The sequence below is a fragment of the Sturnus vulgaris genome, chromosome 18, assembly GCF_052056855.1.
Source record: "Sturnus vulgaris isolate bStuVul1 chromosome 18, bStuVul1.hap1, whole genome shotgun sequence".
NCBI lineage: Eukaryota > Metazoa > Chordata > Aves > Passeriformes > Sturnidae > Sturnus > Sturnus vulgaris.
Window position 1 is genome coordinate 9,676,345 of NC_142260.1, and position 20,512 is coordinate 9,696,856.

Here is a 20,512-nt window from a genome sequence, read left to right on the forward strand (position 1 = left end):
GGATGAGCCCTATGGCACTGCCTGGGAAAGGGGAGGCAGGAGAAGTGTTGCTTGCATTGAATTAAGTCAGTTTGATTATTTGGCATTGAAAGGGCATAGGAAAAAAAGCCCCAAGGCCATGTGGCCAGTTCCCAGGGCAGAGGGAGAAGGATGTTTGCTGGTTTGCCCTGGTGTGCCTCCTGCCAGCCTGCCCTGTCCCCAGTGCACAGACCTCTCCAACAGGCACCAGGAGTTCTCCTTGGGGCTGACAGCAAACCTCCAGCCTCCCTTAGTGCCATGGCAGAAATGGCACTGCAGCTTTGCACACCTTTCTTTGTGTGGCTGAGATGTTTTATTGCAGGTATGGTTTGCACAGCAGAGAAAGGATGGGGTTTTATTGCTTTTCAAATAAAATCAGCCAGGCAGGTGACGTGTGTGTGTTTGCACAATGTGCACACCAAGTCCTGTAGGCACGTGCTGGGATTGCAGCACCTCCTCTGTGCCTTTGCTGACCTCAGAAATGAATGTATTCATGTGCTGCTGCTACAGGAGAGATGTGTGGGAGTTCTCCCATGCCTTCTGAAAAAGGACAGTTATGGATTCATTACACTGCTGACTTTTCACAGAAAATTGCATAAAATATTATCTTCCTCCAGTGTGCTTCCTACATTTCATTAAAAAAGGGTGTGACCCTTCCTCCCTGTCTCTCCCAACACAAAATCAGGTCAGAAAGCCTCATAGTACTAGAGGCAAGTAGACCAATTCCACCTGAAAATGTGACTGAAAGTTTATTGAAGTATTTGGGCATGTCATCTGGGAGCAAGACTGGATCCTGGCAGGCCCCTTGCAGTCCCTATTGCTGTACAGAAATTAGAAATTTAGGTTTGTCAGTGGGGCTGTGCATGGGCACAAAGGTTCTTCCACAGGGAATTCCTGGTAGGAATGGGGCCTTCAGCATTTCTATGGCTCTTCCAATGGCAATTGGTGTTTAAAAGCACAAAAAAAGCCCCAACAAGCCTCAATGCCAGGCAGTTAGGCATTTAGTAGTTGAGTTTAGAGTGGGCATTCTGGAGGGCTGGAAATCTGCTCCATAGAGTCCTCTCACCTGTGGACAGCTGCTGATCTTTTTCCTTGTCTAGACACAAAATTGTTCCATTTACAAAAGAGAAAAACATAGAAAGGAAACAGTAAGCAATCCTCACTGTAACTCTGCATGGCAGGAGATAGTCTGGGGAACACAAGATGGCACAGTTGAAAAATACTGGAATACTGACTCTGATGGGTAAAATTGCTCCTCCTTTTACATGAAAATCAATCCAGTTTACAAATGTCAAGCTATATTTTCCTTTTGTGGCATTTTGTGCTTAAGTACAATTCCTAAATGGTGCATGGGAGTTTCCCTTGCAGGCCCAAGCAGCAGCATTTCAGTTACCTTTGATTATTGCCTGCCCTATATAACTCTGTTCTCAGCAGATGGAGCAGTTTTTGTGCCCATCTGTTGCTTCCAAGACAGGTTTTCCTTAATGGGGGCTTTCCATTTTTATTGTAGTGGTTCTGTGAAAGTTCAGGACAAATGCTTAAAGCAAGCAATTCCATGTTCCCTAACAAATATAAACTGAGCATGCAAGCAGGTTAGAGAGGATCTAAGCAATTGAGTGCTACACAAGTAGATATAAAATGCAAAGACTATGACTGAAATGAGAATAATTCAAAATCTTCACTCTCTCTCCCTGTATATATATATATACATATAAATATATGTATACTCAAGCTTGATTTTTCATCAGAGAAAAAAACCCTATCACCACCCAACAGAAAAAGCCCTTTTTTCTCTTCCTTTTTGAGGTTTCTTACTCTTGCTGTCACATTTATTTAAACTGTGAGCACTTCAGGTAGCTTTGCATTTAAAATAGATGTATAGGGCTATAAAGAACATGGCTGATGGACATTTTCACTATTAGTCCACCCATGCAAAGTGTCAGATTGTGTTAGGTCCGAATTTCAAAATGTATTTTAAAAAGTAGTGAAGAAATAAAACATTCTTTATGTTTTAATTCAGGTTTTATTGTTGTTGTAAAAGGACTTTGTGAGTCCGGGGAGAATTGTGCCTGAGAACCAGAAAGGGAAAGCAATTGCTCAAGGGCCATAAAAACAGCCTGCCATCATTAGCCAAATGCAGTAAAATTCACCAAAGTTAATCAAACCACCTAAGTGATGAAAAATAAATGAGATCTTTTCAAAAGAAGCCCTCCATCCTTGAACAATATCCATTGTTGCAAGGATTGTTTATCCTTTCTGTACTCCCTGTAAACAGTATAAAAAGCAGTCCAGCATTTCACTCACGAGGAAGTCCTTGGTTTAGTGTCTTTGTGATGTGAAAGGACAAGAAAGCAAACTCGCATTAGGATGAATGTCTCAGCCACAGACTCAGGATTTGAGGTCATTTCCATCTGGAAACAGAAAAACTTTTGCTTAACACGAGGCTCATTTATTTTGCTGCGCTGGAGAGCTGCATGTTGGCACTGGGATGCAAATGTCATACTCTGTGAAATGTTCATTTTCCAGTGTCCATAGTTAGAAGTCCCAAGAAAGCTCTTTAAAGGGGTCCAGTGTTGACACTGTGGCAGGGCAGCAGACTTCCCATCCAGCAGGGTTCCTGGGGAAATGATGGAAACACCAGGCCAGCTTCCCCAGCCCAGGTGTAGCAGGACATGGAGGGAGGGTCCTGGGGCCAGAACGGGGTGTGCTGGATGTGCTGGGATTTATCCCAGCACCATGGATCCCCCAAAGTCACTGCTGCCTTCATGGACCTCTCTTCCTTTCCTCAAATCCACTGCTGGGGAAATTTCCCAGCAAGACTGGAATTGCAGGGGACACGTGGGTCGGGCTGGCGCTGGAGCAGGGTGGGCTGTGGCTGTGCATTCCCCACTCTGCCTGCCCCCAGCACCCATCCTGGCTCTCCCCAAGGGCTTTGCCCCTGGCTGTGCCTCTGCCCTGCATTTCCCCAGCTGGTCTGACCGCTTCCCAGCCCTACAGCCACCCCAAAACCGCTCAGCCCGGCTGCAGAGCCAGGCTCTGAGGAGTTGGGAAATATCCCCCTGCCCTGCTCTGCAGAGAGCAGATAATGACATGCTCACGTGTTCATTTGTTCCTCTGCCTCATTCAGTGGAGATGTAGATGGCCCTTCTTTGATAAGCAACTATTCAGTAGTTTGTTTTCTTCTGCTGTTGAAATGCGTGGCCCCGTGCCCTGCTCGCTGTGCACTGTCTAACCTCCCTTCCAAATGGAATTAATAACTCCCTCCATTTGCATTTCACAGATGTGCTAGTGCAGTCTTTTTGGATGAAGGAGCATTATTACTCACAATTGACAAACCAAGAAGTTCAGGTGCAAAAGGATGAATGAGCCACTGATTTTGAGGGTCCCCTTTGATTTGTCATGAGCTTGATTTTGCAGAATACTTAATGTTATTGAGAGCTTCCTATAGTCAGGCATAATTTTCCCATCTGAGCCCTCAGCACTTCTGGAACTGGGACTGCAGGGTCTTAAATAAGACAGGCCAGAACTGAAAGATGCATCTTCACTGTTGCAGTAAAGCTGATGGAAATGTTGTGTAAGCACCTTGCCCAACCAGCAAGTCCCAGTTTCATGCTGGGACTGCTGTGGCAGTAGCTGGGAAGTGCTGGGCAACATTAAGGTGCCTTCCCTCGTCACCTACCTCTCCACTTCTGCTACCATAAAGTCACCCAAAATCCCCGTTTACTTCACATTTCTGATTCAATCCCTGAGCGATCCAGGCAGGATCTGAATGCAGGGAGGTCCATGAAGGACCAGGCTGCCCATGCAGCTGTATCGTAGCATAGAGCACAGAAAGTTCAGTCAGCATTTCACAGGAAAGTGTTAAAAACCTTAACAACAGGACTTGGTACAGACTCCAGTTACAGCATTAAAATGTCACGTTTATAACTCCCAATCTGCTTCAGTGGAGGACAACAGCAGCAGGAATTAAATATTCAGTTACTAGTGTTTTGGTAGAAACAAGAAAACTTGTTGGCAGACCAGGCAATTTTCTTACATCAGCAGGAAATTAAAGAGTTTCAGATTTACGAGATACAGCGAGGCAGCAGAGCCCAGGCTGGGCAGGGTTTGGTGAGAGCTGCACACACACAGACTGCTGATCCACCAGTGCCTGGGCTCCAGGAGCCCACCCCAGCTGGCTCCTGTTCCCCCCCAGGAGCACAGGCACTGCTTGGGCAGGTGGCTCCCAGCCGTGCCAGGGGGATTTGGGATTTGGGATGTGCCCCCAGCTGCACTTGGGGTGCTGTGCCCGTGAGTGAGATCATTGCCACAGGAACAGCTGCCCCCTCTCAGCTCAGGCCACCTGCCTTGCACCTTGCTCAGCATCCACAGCACCCCATGGATGGGGAGCCAGTCACCCCCCATGTGCTGCTCTGCATGGCTGTGTCAGAATATAAGTGCAAAACTGGTGAGGAGCTGTTCCAAATGTATGTGCTGGCTGATAAAGCAGATGTAGGTAGTTTGTCTCTGCTCTGCACCAGCTTAAATGCTTGCATCCCCTGCCGTTGGCAATTTATCTTGGTTCTTATAAATTCCTAAGTGGATTATAATTTTTCTCGTGGTATTATTTGACAACAGTCATATTTCATGGCTTTACTGCATTCTTTGGATAGTTAGAATTTTTCTAAGGGAAGGAGCTCAGCTTTAAGAGGCGGCCATCTCCAGGGCATGCCGTGTAATGCAGACACAGGAGACAGATGAAAATGTTCTTCCTGTTTTTGTGTACTTGTGTACTTAGAAAATACAGGATTTGACCTGTGATGGTTTATGGCATCTAAAGCACATTGTAGCCCCGATGCCAGATGTAAATCCTTTAAATGCTGCAGCATGAGTAAATTCCTCAGCAACTAATGTACTTCAATGACTCTGCAATACTCGGTCTAAATCAACAGTGAATTCTCAGTCCAATGAGGATGTTTTTAAGCTTTTCAGACACTAATGGGCTCAAAAATATAGGCAGAAAACTTTGCTCCTTTGCCTTTATCTATGCATCAGTTCCTGTCGTGGAGCTTGTTTGTCTAAAAACGATAGGGATCATTCCAGTATCCATTTACCCTGCTCCAGTATTGCATTATCGTTTGTTAGCTTGCAGAAATATGCCATGTCTAATTAGCTTAGTAATGATTGTACTTAGCATAGGAATTGCAGCAACATAAGGAGAAAATAATCACACATTGCAATATCAAAATAAACATTTCTGTCCTAAGAATGTTGTCAGGTGATGTCATACCATCTGTCCTACTGTACCCGCTCAGAAATTTTGCTGCAGCAGCATCTGGTGCTTTGGCGAGCTCTGCAGACAACTGTGGCAGCTTTGCAGCTGCCTCCAACTCTGCTTTTATATTTAAAGAGTATTAAGACTTCATGCTCCATGCCCTTATAAATGTGTTTGCTTTTACTGAAGTTTGGATACTGAGCAATTTGTATATTAGCCTGGCTTGCAGAATAAGGTACAGTGTGTGAATTGTCTTGGGGGTTTGCAGTGGCCAGACTGTAAAATACAGCTCTCCCTTCCCCCTTCCCTCACAGCCATCTTTGGGCTGGGAGAGAGACCCTTTGGGGGAGGAGGACAATTTACAGGAGAATCTGAGCCTCCACTCCCTTTCCATAAAAACGTGTTTATTTGTACAACTTGGAACAATTCCAGCAGAGAAGACTGAGAGGAAACAATTTTTTGCTTGTGGAAATGCCTTAATAATATGTTACATCTTCCTTTTTACTTCCACAAAATTTGGAAAGAAATACAACCCTGCAAAAAAAAACAAACACAGGCTGTATCTCATTTTTGGCCCCATACCCAGATGAGTGTTCTCTGGTTCTAAATTCAGATTTCACTGTGCTAGATTATTTTTTAATAGATTTCAATTTCATTTCCTAAGTGCAGAAATCTAGCCAGTCCATTTCCTTTTCCCCAGAGTTTTGGACATCTGCTAGGGAAGACTCTGCTCACGCCGAAGGAAGGCTCTGAGTGGTTGCCCAATTCATTTAGATTTGTCACTTCAATTTGTTCATTCAGCAGGTACATTGTAAACAAAATAGCTTAAATGAGGTTTGCTTTGGGGTTTTAAATATTTTATTTGTGCCTAGCTTTTGGGAATTGCCCCTTATATACAGCATCTGTTCAATGTGACAGGGTTCTCTAGTGTTCATTGACTGCATATCAGCTTTCCCTTAACTGAGTTAGCAAAATGTTTTGTGATCTGCGTCGTGAAAACCCCCAGTGTTCAATCCTGGCACTCTGGAGCTCCTTCATTCTGCTCTCATGACCCTGTGCTGATTGACTGGTGGAGGGTCTTTGGTGTTCATCCTTCCACTTTCATTTCGGGTTCTCTTGGAGGAATTGCAGCCCCTAAAAGATCATGTTGGACTCCTCTGGAGGGGAATTCACTGGACCAAGGATTTCCCTCAGGCAGCAGAGGAACTGCCAAGGTGATTCCTGTGATTATAATGAGGCATGATGGGATGAAGTTAAGAAATAGGAAATTGAAGATGAATGTGTTTTGGCAGGGATGGTCATCTACAGAGCAGGCTCCCGAGGGAAGGGGGAAAAGTTGGGCTCTTTAATATTACATGGGGCAAAATACAGGAGGACAATGTCTGCAGGAACAGCAACACAGAGTAGCTGGCCTTCTTGTTACTGCCATCCTGCAGTTACAAGGAAATCCCTTCCATGTCTTTTAGCTGAGATGTGCTGCAGATGGAGGTTTGGGGCTTTTTAGTAGCCAAGCAGGCAGCGTGCATGAGTGGGCTCTGTGGCACGAGCAGAAATTCAGGCTCTGAGCACACAGGACATTAAAAGGCACTGTTTAAAAGAGCAAAAATAGGTTTTCCTCCTGAGCACATTCATCTTTTTCTGCTCAGTGAAGGGCTCTTTATCACCGTGCTGCCACTGGGGCTTGCAGTGTGAATGACCCCCATGCAGAGGCCCGTGCTTTGGGGTTTGCAGTGGGGACACGAGGCTTTTTTTGATGTTGACCCTTGTTCACAAGGCTCTGTGACACAATCAGTGAAGCCATTAATGGAAACCATCCTGCAGAAAATCCCAGGATGTTGGAGTCTGTAATCAAAGGTCTCCCTGTATTCTTCAGAGAGAAATCAGAGTGCAGGGATTGAATTAAAGCCTTTGGATGGATTGAAGTATGTTAAGCCACTCACACATAAGGTAGAGGTAAAAGTTAGTATGTTAAGTTACTCACATATAAGGCAGAAGTATAAGTTTAAGTTTTAGAATAAGCAAGCAAACAAGTAAGTAAGTAGAATGGATTTTAAGTGCTTTTAGTAAGTAAAAGGTCTTAGATTCCAGTGTAAAAGTTCGAGTTCTAGTAAAGGTTGAAAAACATAGTCTTAGATACCAGGACTTCCGTGGAGGCTCCAAGAGCTTAGTCTTAGCCATAATAAAGCTATAGTAAGAATATTGCTTACATTTTTCAGATACAACAAGATAGACCATAGGTGTAGTTTATACATAGCCTGGCATGCTAAGAAACCAGAATTCTAAAAGGTTAAGAAGTGATGGTCCAAGTTTGTGTCTTAGCTTGTTGGGAAGTTTCTATGAAATAACATGCATTGGGGAGAGCTGTTGATTTTTGCCATTGCTTTTTCCATTTGCTTTTTGCCACTTGCTTTTGCTTTGCTTCTGCTTCTATTTGAGACTTTATACCAAAACTTAGCATGGACTTTAGTGCCTGTAACTTTTGCTTTTGAGACTGATGTGCTTCTGCCATAAACAACTTTATAGTAACTGTTAGCAGCTTGGCTTATTGAAGAAAACAACCTGACAAGTGGATGCCAAGAGCACCCAGAGGTTTAACCTCACACCAGGGAATTGTTTAATCCATCAAATCCAGCCCCCTGCAGAAAGAACCCTCTGCTCCTGTCCTGCAGTGCTGACTCTCCTGTTTCTCCCTTGCAGTACAACAAACACCTCTTTGTGCACATCGGGCACGCCAACCATTCTTACAGCGACCCCTTGCTCGAGTCTGTGGACATCCGCCAGATTTACGACAAATTTCCTGAGAAGAAGGGCGGCCTGAAGGAGCTCTTTGGGAAGGGGCCTCAGAACGCTTTCTTCCTCGTAAAGTTCTGGGTGAGTAAGGTGTGGAGGGGGGAGCTCTCCTGTGTGAGGTGTTCAGCACCTCGGGGGTGTGAATTCCCTCGGTTGTCGGCTGCAGAGCTGCTTGCCCTCCAGGTGGGACACTAGCCACTGTGGCTGCCAGCTCCCCAGGAGCCAGGGCAGCACAGGCAGGTGTTCAGCTCAGCCTGGCTCTGCAGCTGCCAACAGGTACCCAGAGCCCCCTTTGGAGATGGGGAACTGCCATCTAGTGGTCCAGGGAAAAGCAGGGAAGGCACGGGAACGGAGCCTGCTTTTGGGCATTTCCGAGGTGCCACCTCTGCCAGGTGCAACTGGTGCGAGGGTCAGCCCTGCTTGTGCAGAGAGGACCAAGCAGGATGGGGATTGAGACAACTAGGAGGGTGCCTGGGATCTTCCTGATCTTCTTTCTCCTTGCCTTTTTGTTAGTCAGCCACAGGACTCTGCTCCATAACTTATTCAGAGCAAAGGTGAAAGAATAAATTGAACAGAGAGCTGGGATGCTGCATGTTGATCTAGTCGTGATGAATTTCATTGATAAGATAGGTTTTTCTTATTGGATTTGCAAAATCTCATGTCAGTGGCATAATCACAAAATAATGAAACCATTTAGGTTGGAAAAGGCCTCTAAGATCATTGAGTCCAACCACCAGCCAAGCCCACCACTAAACTAGTAAAAGGTTCACCCAAAAGGATCAGCAAATCTACAGGCTGAGCCTCGTGCTTATACTAAAGCTTTTTATCCTCACTAATTCATTGGGTACTTTTTTGTGGTATACTTCCTTTTTATAGCAGCTGTTGTCATCTAAGCAGTCAATTTTTTTCTTTTAAAACTTCTGTGAAAGGGGCAAACTCAGGGTTTAATTACAAGGTGGATAGGTAGAGGCTGAAACCAGAAAAGGTTGATCTGGAACCACTGTTTATGATCACATTTCCTGATCATGAAATTTTCCCATTTATCTATGGGATTTGAAATACTCTGCACATTATAAATCCCCCAGACTTCATATCTTTACAAGAGCTTCTGTGGCATCAGATTTAGGAGTGGAAACTAGAATAAGGGAAACTTTTTTTCTCAAATCTGGATGTAGAAGACTAAGCCACTGAACAGAAGCTGTGCTGGACTGCAGAAGAAACCCATTGAGAAATTCATGGGGCTTAAAACTGGGCCTGGGAGCTGTAGACCAAGTATTTGAGGGCTGGCTGAGCTAAGAGGCCAGAAAGAGGAGACAGCAGAGCAGTGGGAGCTGAAACACAGAGGGCACCAGTGGCCTGGAACAGGCAGGTGAGAATGTGGGGTCAAAAAGAGGGGGGCAGTGGAAAGAGGGAGCATTTGGGATAAGGAGCCTGCAGGGAAACACAAGATGAAGTACAGCAGAGAACATTTCTGAGAGGTGGGAACAGGACAAACGTCACAGCAGGAGAAATCTGGCTGCAGAGGAGCACAGCTCAGAGTTATGGGTCTGTGACCACTAAATACATTTCCTTGGGAAATCTGGCTGAGGCCATCGTCTCACCAACCCACTCTGCATAATAAATATTTGCAAAACACACCAGCAAAAATGAATGTCACCTCACATGCCTGTTCTCATTTCCCACAGAGGATGATAAGCCTCAGACTTTTTACTAGAAGTGGACACAGCAGAGATTTGTGATATGGTAATTGATGTATTGTATGTTCTGCTTTTTCTCCATGTGGAAATTGATTTTCAGGCATGCTGAACGCTCAAAGGTATACCTAAAGCCAGTAGAGACCTTCTTTGGATCATTGAGGACTGTGTTGCTCTCCTGACTTTGCAAATTCGAGGGCCAGCCTTCTCTGCTTTGTCTCCTACAAGCAGTGCCCACCTTTAACCCTCCTGTGCCAGTCCCACACCTGTGGCATGGGGGTGACACCACCCCTTCACCCCCAGTGCTCACTGACAATCAGCCTCATGGCTGTTGTAAGGTGATGCCGTGCAAAAAGCCTCTATGAAATGTGTAATTCTGTGTTCAGCACAGGTTCTGAGTAGTAGGAAAGACAAAGAAACCTTGTGTAGATGTTCAGAGGGTGAGTGTGCAGCTAAAGCCTGTGACATGATGCAGTTCAGCAGTCAGGATGTGCAGGCAACTTCAATCCAACATTTCCTAACCTCGCTGTGCCTTCCAACATAATGGCCTTTTAATACAATTTTGTGCTGTATTAACTTAGAGATTAAAAAACATACAGTGCTAACATCCTTCTGAGTTATACATTAAAAATGTGGCGAGAACACTTTCCTGAGCCATGATCTTAAAATAGAGCAGTGGATTTTCTCTCTCATCAAGTGAGTGAGGCAGAGAGAAGGTGCCTGGGGTAGAGTTGTTTGGGTGTTGCAAGAGTCACGATGAATGCTCTTCTAGGAATAAACTTCATGCCAGTGGCCCCAGGTCCTAAATATATGCAGGAATATGTATAGGAAAAACAGAAGACAGCTGTCTAATTAGTCATGAGAATTAGATCCAAAACTGTCAGCTCACTGTCCTCTAGTTCTTTCACCCCAGTGGGGCATTTCTTCAGAAAAAAAGGATGCTGTTCCCATTTTTATGGGGAGTGTGTTGAAAAACTGTTTCAAACAGTCATAATATCACCAGGGAAAAGCTGGCACAGTATTTTTGACCTTATAAATAACCTCAAATTTATTCATATGAAAACAGATTAATTTTGACTGAATTAAGTATCTGGTTCTGAATAATTATCTACTCTTTCATCATCTGCTGCCTCCTCCTACTCTGTGAGTTCACATCCTCCCGGGTTCTGTTCATGATGTGTGATTATTGCTTAGTCCCAATACCCTGTCTTACTATTTATTTTCCCATTTCCCCCTTCCCATCCTTTTTATTGTGTTCCTCCTTCATTCCCACGTAGCCACCCATCATTTGCTCAGCTCTGTGAGCTGCTGTGTGCTAGGTGATGGTGGCAGTCCTTGTTTTGGTGGGTAAAAGAGGAAAGGGAATTTTGGTTGGGCAAACAAGTACAGGTGTGAAAGCACTCTGAGGAGACTCAGAGAAGGAAAGGCAAGGTCTGAATGAAAGAAATCAAGGCAAACCAGAGAAGGGAAGCAGGAGAGGATCATGACGTGAGAAGCTTGAAAGTGAAGGTGAGGATTTGGTGCCTGAAGGGATGGAGACCCTGAAAATGGATTTAAGGGAAGTCAACACGTCCCTGCAGGCAGCACAAAGAGCATTTTGTTTAGACATTAATCGTGCTGTGGAATGGGCATATGGGAAACAGGAAGAGCACAGATGAGTACTTGTGCTGAGGATGACTAAGGCAGAAAGCAGCTGAGCTCTGGTAGCTGCAAAGAATACTCTTCTGGCTCTTGCCCATTTACTTCTGCCTCAGGCTGCTCACCAGCAGTTTTCCCTGTTGTCCTGGTTTCGGTAATAAGGTTTGATACAAAAAAAAGTGGGAGGGAAGGGTCTGAGATCTTGCAGGAAGACATTTGCCAGCTGTGGAGTTGACTTAGCAAGGCAGCACTGGGATGGAGTACAAAGCAAAGTTTGCTTTGCTTTGCAGAGCTTTATTGGTTCATGCAGATTGTATCTCATGGGAAACACAACCTGGTGCTGGGAATGGATGAGCTCCTGGCCCTGGTCCTGGTGACACATCTGGATGTCACACTTCTGGGCCTCTTCCTACCTAGCAGTGCAGGAGGTACAAAAGGAAGAGACTCCCCCTCCTCCTCCTCTTCCTCCTCCTCCTCCTCCTCCTCCTCCAGCCAACCCTAGGCTCTGCAATGCAATGTCCTGCTCCTCGTCTTGCACCTGGAATGCAATGCCTGTTCCTCTGCTTTATCCCAGGTAGCCACTGGGAACCAGAGTTCAGGCAATTGCTACAGACTTTTACATGTAAAACAGAGGGAGCTTTACTTGGTACATTGTAAATAAGGAACAATGGTGTTGCACGGGAAATTTGTGTGACAGGGATATGAGACTGGAGATTCCAGGGTTATAGAACTGAAACAAAAATACAGGTTCCTAAATAAATGTAAAAGCTGTCCTAGAACATTGATGCAGTAGTAGTGGTTCTACATATTAGGGGCTTGCTTTTTGTTTGTGTTTTTACTCCGAGTCAGCATTGAATACATGAGAGATGAATTTTTGTGTTTGGACTCGGCTGTTTATTAATTTTTGTCTAAAGTACAGAGAGTTTTACAGCACTTCTAGCTAACAAGCTAAAAGCAAGAAAAAATGTGTATGTTGTTAGTTACAAGGTCTTTTAAAGTTTAACTGTTTAATTAAAAGTTAACATTTTTATTATTTATATTTTTGACCCAACACTTGTGACCTGTGTACTGTGGTACTTTTTATCTAACTAAAAGCTATGACTTGAAATCATGAAGAAGAACAAACAAGAAGGAAGAAAGAGACACTGTTCAAGAACTTTCATTTTGTCTCATTATTATATTTTAAAACCCTAAATTTAAAACTTTTCACCATGTGAAATTATACACTTCTATTTTAACTACATACTAGTAATTCTAACTTTATTACTCAAATTTGGAAGTCATCTTCAAGGCCTCAAGCCAAAGGCAGTGTTCTTTTGAGGGTTAGTGTTAGAAAGCACACAAAGTTTAAAACCCCCAGGCTTCAGGGTTCCAGCAATGCAGAATTCAGGGAAGGCTGGAGAATATCTGCAGAGGAAACCTTTCCCCAGGTGTGGGCTGACTGCACAATCCTGCTTCTCCTTATGGGGCTAAATCCAGTCCATGCAAAACAGCCAGGAATGGTTTGTGCTGTAGATAATGTGAGTATTGTCAATATTCCTGGTGGTTAGTTTGCATTTAAACTGTTTTTGTGACTTGGGAATAGCCCCAAAGTTTTCTGCTCTTTGAAGTTCCAATTAGCCTGTCTAAAAGCCAAGTCAACACTGGGTGCCTGTGCTGGCTTCTTTTTTTGGTTCTGTCCATGTTCATACCTGGTGCTAACCCCACTGATTGCACACTGCTATTCTTAAATTCTCTCATTCCAAACAATACACTTGGGCCTCTCAGGATAAATTCTGCTGCTGTAACTTTGTTCTTTCTCTCTCAGGTTTTGCCTCAACCCCCAGCTGCAAATCTGGGGGCCAGTTTTGCATGGCTTTTCCCTGCAAGCTGCAGCACCTGTGCAGTGGGTGCTGCCTCCCCTGGGATCCCTCGTGCTGCTGTAAGCACACCTTGCAGTAACACGCTGGGATTTTGTGTCTCTCACACTGCCAAATGCTCTGTGCCAGCCTGAACTCTGATTTCTGCAGCTACAGGGACAGCTTTGGGAGCCAAATATATCTGAAAGGAGCATGGATGTTCTCTCATTGGTGACACAGGAAAAAAAACAACTGATATAAATTAATGTTGGCCTGTCAGGCTTTCTATGGATCTGATGCACTGGCTTAATTTTAAGTGTTTTAGAAGCTTGAACTGTTCTTCTAACTGAGGAAAGCTTAGTCAGAGCTCACTGCAACTTTGAAACAAAGACCCAAACTCATCTGAAGATGCGTGGATGATATTAATTGATGTTTAAAATGAATGCCTCTATTTGCAGGAATCTGCAATGCAAACTAGGAGTTTTAGAAAGTAATGCATATTATAATTAGGGCAAGCTTTTAAAGATGCTTTGAAGTCCTAAACATTTTTGAAATTCAAATGTGGGATGGAAATAAAGGAATCTACACAATAAAGGGGCATTAAATTATGTCTCCCAAAATTTCACTGTTTTATAGATGTAAATATATGCCATAATTAGTGGTAAGTAACATGAGGAGGATAGTTAAGTTTATTCCTATTCTTATTCAAAACAGCTGTGGCATGAAAAATAATGCTCCTTCTCTTTGTGATACAGTGGAACAAACAATTTACCCATGTAATCAGTGTTCAGAAATGGCTTGTGCCTGTGGTCTCCTCCCACCCCCTCCTGAATTTATCCCCATGTGCCTCCAGCCGTCTTAAGAGGTGCAGAGATTCTTTGTGCCCTTCATTCACACACACACAATTGCAGCTACTGCCTTTTTCTTTTTTTTTTCCCTTCCCTTTCTTTCTTCCCATTTTTACGTGTAATTTATATTGCATAGTCCAGAATCTTGGAGTTCCCTCCATACACACACAGACACAGACACACACACACACAGAGCTTGACTGGCAAATGATCTGCAGCTCACAAATGGGGGCTGCAACACGAATGGCTCCATGGCCAGCATGCAAATGTATGCAAAACAAATCAGATATGGAAGAAAGCAGACACCCATGTGCTTTTCCCCCTCTGGCACAGGGAGCTGTGGTGGTGCTGAGGAGCACCCCTGTGCAGAGTGATGCTGGAGAGCCCCTGGAAGGGGCTGGGAGCAGCTTGGGCTGTCCATCATCCATCACAAGCCCAACCATGTGGCAGAGCTGGACACAATTCCTGAGCTGCACAGCAACGTGCCAGCAGCCCAGATGCTCCTGCTGGAAAAAATTGCTTCACAGTTTGGAATCCCTGCTCCTTGGTGGAGCTCTGGAGAGGAGGAGGAGGAGGAGGAGGAGGGCAGGCATGGTGTGGGTGCATGAGTAACACACCTCCCCACAGCCAGCAGCTGCTCAGACCTAGATGTTGTTAATAAGTGACCTTATTTAGTGCTTTGTGTTAGCTACTGAGTGCCAGTGCAAACTGCCCTGGCCCTCTCCAAACCCCACTGCTTCCAGTAGGTGCTGTTTTCCTTCTACTCAGCAGGATGGATTTAGACTCTTCTCAGCAATTTTTGCTGGAGTTGCTTTTTTGTCAGCCAAAGCTGTTGTTATTATTATTATTATTACACAGGAGCTCTACCCTCTGCCCCTGCCTGCAGCACAGAGCCCAAGAGCTCTTGGGAGAAGAATGGAAAGATGGTTTTAAAATTTATTTTTACTCTTTATTTTGGTTGCAGCCATCTTCCTTAGGTGCAGGCTCCAGCACACTGGCAGAGACTTCTCCATTTAGTGTGTGGAACACTTGGTCCTCCTAATATGTAATATTTCCATGCTACCCATTGACAATCTGTGCTTTATTAATGAATTAATCATGCTCTTGCATTGGAGGTAGGGTGCCACAAATCTGAGTGTCTCTTCCACCTCCAAGTGCATTCAGCTAATATAAAAGTCAGTGCTCAGAAATAAATCTAAATCAGAGTTTTACGCTTGAAAGTAAAGAAAAAAAGTTTTAGAATTCCATTTGCAATTTGGGGATTTTCCACCCCTGAATTGTATTGATCTTTAAAACTCAATAAGTAAACAGACTCCTGCTCATCACATGTGATCATCCCATAATGTTTGAAATGCCATAATATTTGAACTCAATCCCATGTATTTGAAGTCATAATTCAAAAAGTTATTTATCTGTATAAGCAGCAAGAGAGCAGCTCCCCAGCCCCAGTGCCTGGAGCCCTGAGAACAGCTGCTGTTTTACAGGCCAGGAAGGCTTCAGCCTGTGTCTGAAATGCAGGAGAACAGCTGAGGACAGAGCACCATGGAAATAATGCACCAGAGCTGGTAGCAGCACTCCAGAAGCTTGGCTGTTGTCACCTTTTTCACAAGGATCATTGAAACAGGAAATTCTGAGGAGGAGACGAATAGGATGGATGTCTGTATTTCAGTTTTGTTGCTGTTTTATTTATGTAGTCCTGTCTGTGACGTAGCTCAGGCAGTGAACCCCATTAAGTAAAGTTTGCCTTAGGACAATATCAAGCCTGCTTGACCCAGAGTATCCCTGTCAGATGCTCAGTTGGTTAAAATAGACCCCCAGTAATGGTGATTTCTCCTCATCTGAGAATTATTCCAGCATTCCATGGCCATCAGGGTTACCAGCCCCTGCCTTGTTTCTCATTTTGCTTTTGCTTAGCTTTAGCTTTCTGCCTTTTAATGCCCTTTTCTGCAAGATTTAATCTTGGAGAAGGCTCTTCTCCATGTAGCAACTTGTAGGGTATGACAAGGTTGTGGAAAAACTTCCCTTGGAAAAAGTAAGTAGATGGAGTTTCATTAGTCATTCACTACAAAGGATGTTTTCCAGACCTGAAATCATTCTTGTAACTCTCTGCTGAACACTTTCCAATTTTCCAACATCCCTTCTAAAATGTAGACACAAGCCCTGGAATCAATACTGTAGTAAAGAGCTAAAGCTGAATACCAGGGCATTCATTTGTAACACATCACCTTATTCCCACATCTTCAACTCTCACAGCCACATAGGTATTCTTTTCTTTTCTTCTGTGGTTTTGTTTGTTTGTTTGGGGTTTTTTTTGTTGGTTTCTTTTTGTCATAACCTTTTGGAGAAGAAAAAAAAAAAAACAGCTAAAATTATTTTAATTTAATCAGTTTGAAAAATACAGTTTAGCTTTCAGATGTGTATGTTTAGACAAATCCCTTACTATTTAAGCCATAATAATATTCTTAAGTCCTTAAGACAAAATTGTTGTAATACTAAAAGAGGCTTTAGTGAAGCCTTCATTTAAGAGCCTTTGCTTGCCAACTCCTATGATTTTTTAATGCTGGTGTTAGACTTTTTTGAAGAGTCTTCAGCTCTCAATTACCTCAGCAATTAGTTGAATATGAAAACTGTTTACAAAGAGAATTCTGTCCTTCCTTGAAAACACCTTTACTGTGTGCTAGACTCAAAAAAAACCAAACCAAAACAAAAAAACCCAAAGAGCAAACGAGTAAATAAAGATAATTCTCATCTACATGATCATCATGGGACTTTTGCAACCATATTGTGATTGCATAAGAGTAAATAATGACAATTGAGTGACAGTTTCAAGTGTTCTTCTCTGAAACACCGGGCTGCAGCCTGGATGTGTTGTGTACACAGACTTCCCAGTGATTTCAGCCAGGGCTGAAAGGGGGAGTGAACAACAGGGTGACAGATGGTCACACGTGTTACTTCTCCAGGTTAAATGTCAGCATGTAAATAGAACAATTAGATACTTTTTTTTCAATGAGCTTCAAAATCAGAAGGCAGCAGATAAAACGTTATCCTTTTTTAACACTCCAAACATTTGCTACTGCAGCTCAAAAGTTCTGTGCAGTTGATGATTTCTTAAATATTTTGCTCATATCTGAAAGGAAATGCTTTGCTAGTAAAACTGCAGTAGTGGTTGCAGCAGGAATAATTGCATTTTAAGAGATTACTTCTATTATTATTATTATCATTAATTGCATTAGTGCAATTGTTTCAGCAGGAATCCCTCTTGTTCTGAAATTCCAGTGGCCTGGCGGGTGGCTGCTGCAGTTTGCCGTGTTTAGATGTTGGCCATGCCTCGACTGCAGGCCAGCTGTGATGGCAAATTGCTCCTTTACCATCAGCCCTGAACAATTCCTCCCAGCTCCCTGCTTTAGGTGCACATTGAACATTAACTGCTGGCCTGGCACAAGGCAGGTGCAGGGAACAGGGTGGAGCAGTGATAGGATTTCTTCCTCTTATGCAAAATACCTGACTGTGGGGCTGCTTGTGTCACTGTGTGCAAACCTCAGAGGGCTGCTCCACTGATTAATTTACAAAGCCAGCCCCCAGTAATCTTAGACCTGTCTTGTCTGTACCACAGACTCGCTCGGTGTGTGCTGTTATCAGAATATTGCCTCAGAAGGCCGTGCCACAAATAAGGACTGCAGACACTAAGGAGGATTAATGAGTTGTGGCCAAGTTAGAAATTAAGTAGCAGTTACAAATGGCCTGAACTGTGGTGAGTGCTCCACACTAGAATCATAGAATGGTTTGATCATAAGGAACCTTGGAAATCACCTAAATCCAGCACCTTCCACCAGAAATAGTTGCTCAAAGCCCCTTTCACTGTGGCCTTGGACACTTCAGGGATGGGGCATAGGGTAATCATATCTGTAAACAGGATTTTTAAAAGGTCTGAGGGTAAATGTGAAGGTACCTGTCAATTATTTTGTGTTCCATTTCTGTATTAGGAATAGAACCAAGCAGAGCTAGACTTGCAGGTGGCACAGCTGCAGCAGTGCATTTATTTCCCTGCTGAAATGCTCACCTCAGCATAACTTTCATGTTCAGGTGATTCTTTGTGTCATGCTACAGTAGTTGATCAGCTATTCCACATAAAAGGAAAACCCTGCCCACTGTCTCCCTGGGCATCAAAGATGTCAGCAGAGCTAATGCCTGAATCAACAAATCCAGCTGTGCATATCCCTGGAGTCTGCCTGTATCCATATTAGCGGGCTTTTAAGTGGAGGGCTTTTGAAAATGGGTCCGTGATGTCAAAGAGCAGAGTGGCAGAACAGCTCCAGCCCTGCTGCAGGCCCAGGGGGCCCGGGTTCAGCAGGTGACCTGTGTGGCTGCTCTGTAGCCAAATTAATCCTGCTGTGCACAGGGCTTGCATTGGCACATGAATAATTGAAGGTAGAGCCGTTCCTCGCTTGATCCTGCGAGTCTCGGTCTCTGATGCTGCCTATCAAAGGCAGCTGGATGGTTCCTGAGGCTGCAGGGAAATGCTGGGAGCCAGCAAATCCTTCCAGCAGTGTTTGCAGGTGGGGGGCACGGCTCGGTGCTGGTTTCTTTTATTGGGGTTGTGTCAGAGTGCTCTGTGGAGGTGAATGTTCTGCTGAATCAATGCCATATGGCCTGGCAGAGCCTTATCAGAGACCGAGCCTGTGCTGCCCAGCTGTCTCCCTCTGCCATGAGCATTTCCTTGCTTTAAGACAGGAAAAGGAGAAAGTGAGCTCTGGCGTCTCAGCTGAATTTGAGATGGCAAGGCAGGTTCACTTCAGAGAGGTTGGCTCTCATGCCTTTGCTCCAGGGATTTCAGCAGCTATGTGCCAGACAAGAATGTCACCTGGAGCCCACAGAAATACTGGGATATCTTTTATTGTCTGAAGTTTGAATAAATTGCTGATTTCCTGAGGTTTTACTGCAACAATTGGGCAGCTACTTCCCTGACAGACTTTTTCCACTGTCACTGTCATCACCATTAAGCTCCCTGCCCTTATTTCTGAAAAGAATGGTGAGTTAGAGACAGCTTATGCTGTTCACACTGTCAAATGAAAAATCAAATCTTCACCATGCATTCCTTTTTCCCCACAGGCTGACTTAAACTGTAACATCCAAGATGACACAGGAGCATTTTACGGAGTCACCAGTCAGTACGAGAGCTCAGAAAACATGACAATCACCTGTTCCACCAAAGTCTGCTCGTTTGGAAAGCAAGTAGTAGAAAAAGTAGAGGTGGGTGTTGTGATGGGACATGTGCCTTTAGTCATTTTTCCCCTTTCCTATGCACAGACCCGTGTGCTGTGGTCAGGTCTCTGGTTGGTTTGCTGTACAGTGATGTTGCACTGGGGACTAAGCCCCAGACCCACAGATGTCAATGTACAAAACAGTTTTTGGGGGGGAATTTTAGCCAAGAGATGAAGGTTGAGCCTTTACAGATGTCCTGGTCACTGTTTATGTCCTTCTTAAACTAAGTATGTTTTCTAACCATGGTGACCATTAAAGAAAAAAGAGTTTTTATAATTTCCATTATTCCATGCTTAGAGAAAGCCAAAAATCCTCATAAACCACCATCTGAGAGATTGGTAGCTGGAGAGCAGAAGTCCAAGAGTCAAAGCCTTACCCTCCCTCTGCAATCTAAGTCAGTCTGGTTTTCTTCCAGCTGTAGTCCTACCTCTTTCTGTAGTTCATAAACTGATTATCAAGTCAGGTAATAATATATCTGTGTTTCTGTGTGCACACTTAAGTGTAAATACATAAGCTTATTTTTCTGTTCCCTTTGAAGACAAGTGCCTCAAAACTCCTGTAAAATCATCTTACCACTTTTTGGCTTAATCAATTTTTCCTCAATTTGGAGCTTTATAATCCTCATCTATTCAGTTTGTTAATTTGCAGTTTGGAGAACAAGTAGCGATATTCTAACTTTTGATAATTGAGACCCCTTGCATTTTTAGCAAGGCACTGCACAGGCAGGGAGACAACAAGCAGATGTGTGTGTGTGTGTGTCTGAGCCACTTTCTCTTTTCCTGTCTACACACACACACAAAAAAAAAAGAAACAGATTTACCAGTCACTTTTTTTCTCTGTCTCTGAATTCTCACATCCTAAATGGTTTTTATTTTTTCCAGACTGAATATGCAAGGTTTGAGAACGGCCGGTTTGTGTACAGGATAAACCGCTCTCCCATGTGTGAATACATGATCAACTTCATACACAAGCTGAAGCATTTACCAGAGAAATACATGATGAACAGCGTCTTGGAAAACTTCACAATTTTATTGGTACGGACTGCCTTTTCTATTTTTGCACGTCTAAGATACTCTCAGGCTTTGTGTGGCTTGCTCAGATTGTAATGTTGGGAGCAGGCTTCCAAATCCCTTAGTCATTGTTGCTTACCAAACAAACCATCCCACTGAC

The 20,512-nt window shown here is 43.9% G+C and overlaps 1 protein-coding gene across 6 annotated transcripts in view; it reads left to right on the top strand.

Annotated features, from left to right (window-relative positions):
- The window catches only part of TEAD1 (TEA domain transcription factor 1), a 152,491-nt gene that overhangs the window by 125,042 nt on the left and 6,937 nt on the right, over nt 1–20,512 (top strand). For all 6 annotated transcript variants that reach the window (XM_014882468.2, XM_088175766.1, XM_014882466.2 and 3 more), the window contains 3 exons: nt 7,970–8,143; nt 19,190–19,330; nt 20,224–20,376. In XM_014882468.2, coding sequence (XP_014737954.1) covers nt 7,970–8,143; nt 19,190–19,330; nt 20,224–20,376 — 468 coding nt within the window. The remainder of the gene's footprint in view (nt 1–7,969; nt 8,144–19,189; nt 19,331–20,223; nt 20,377–20,512) is intronic.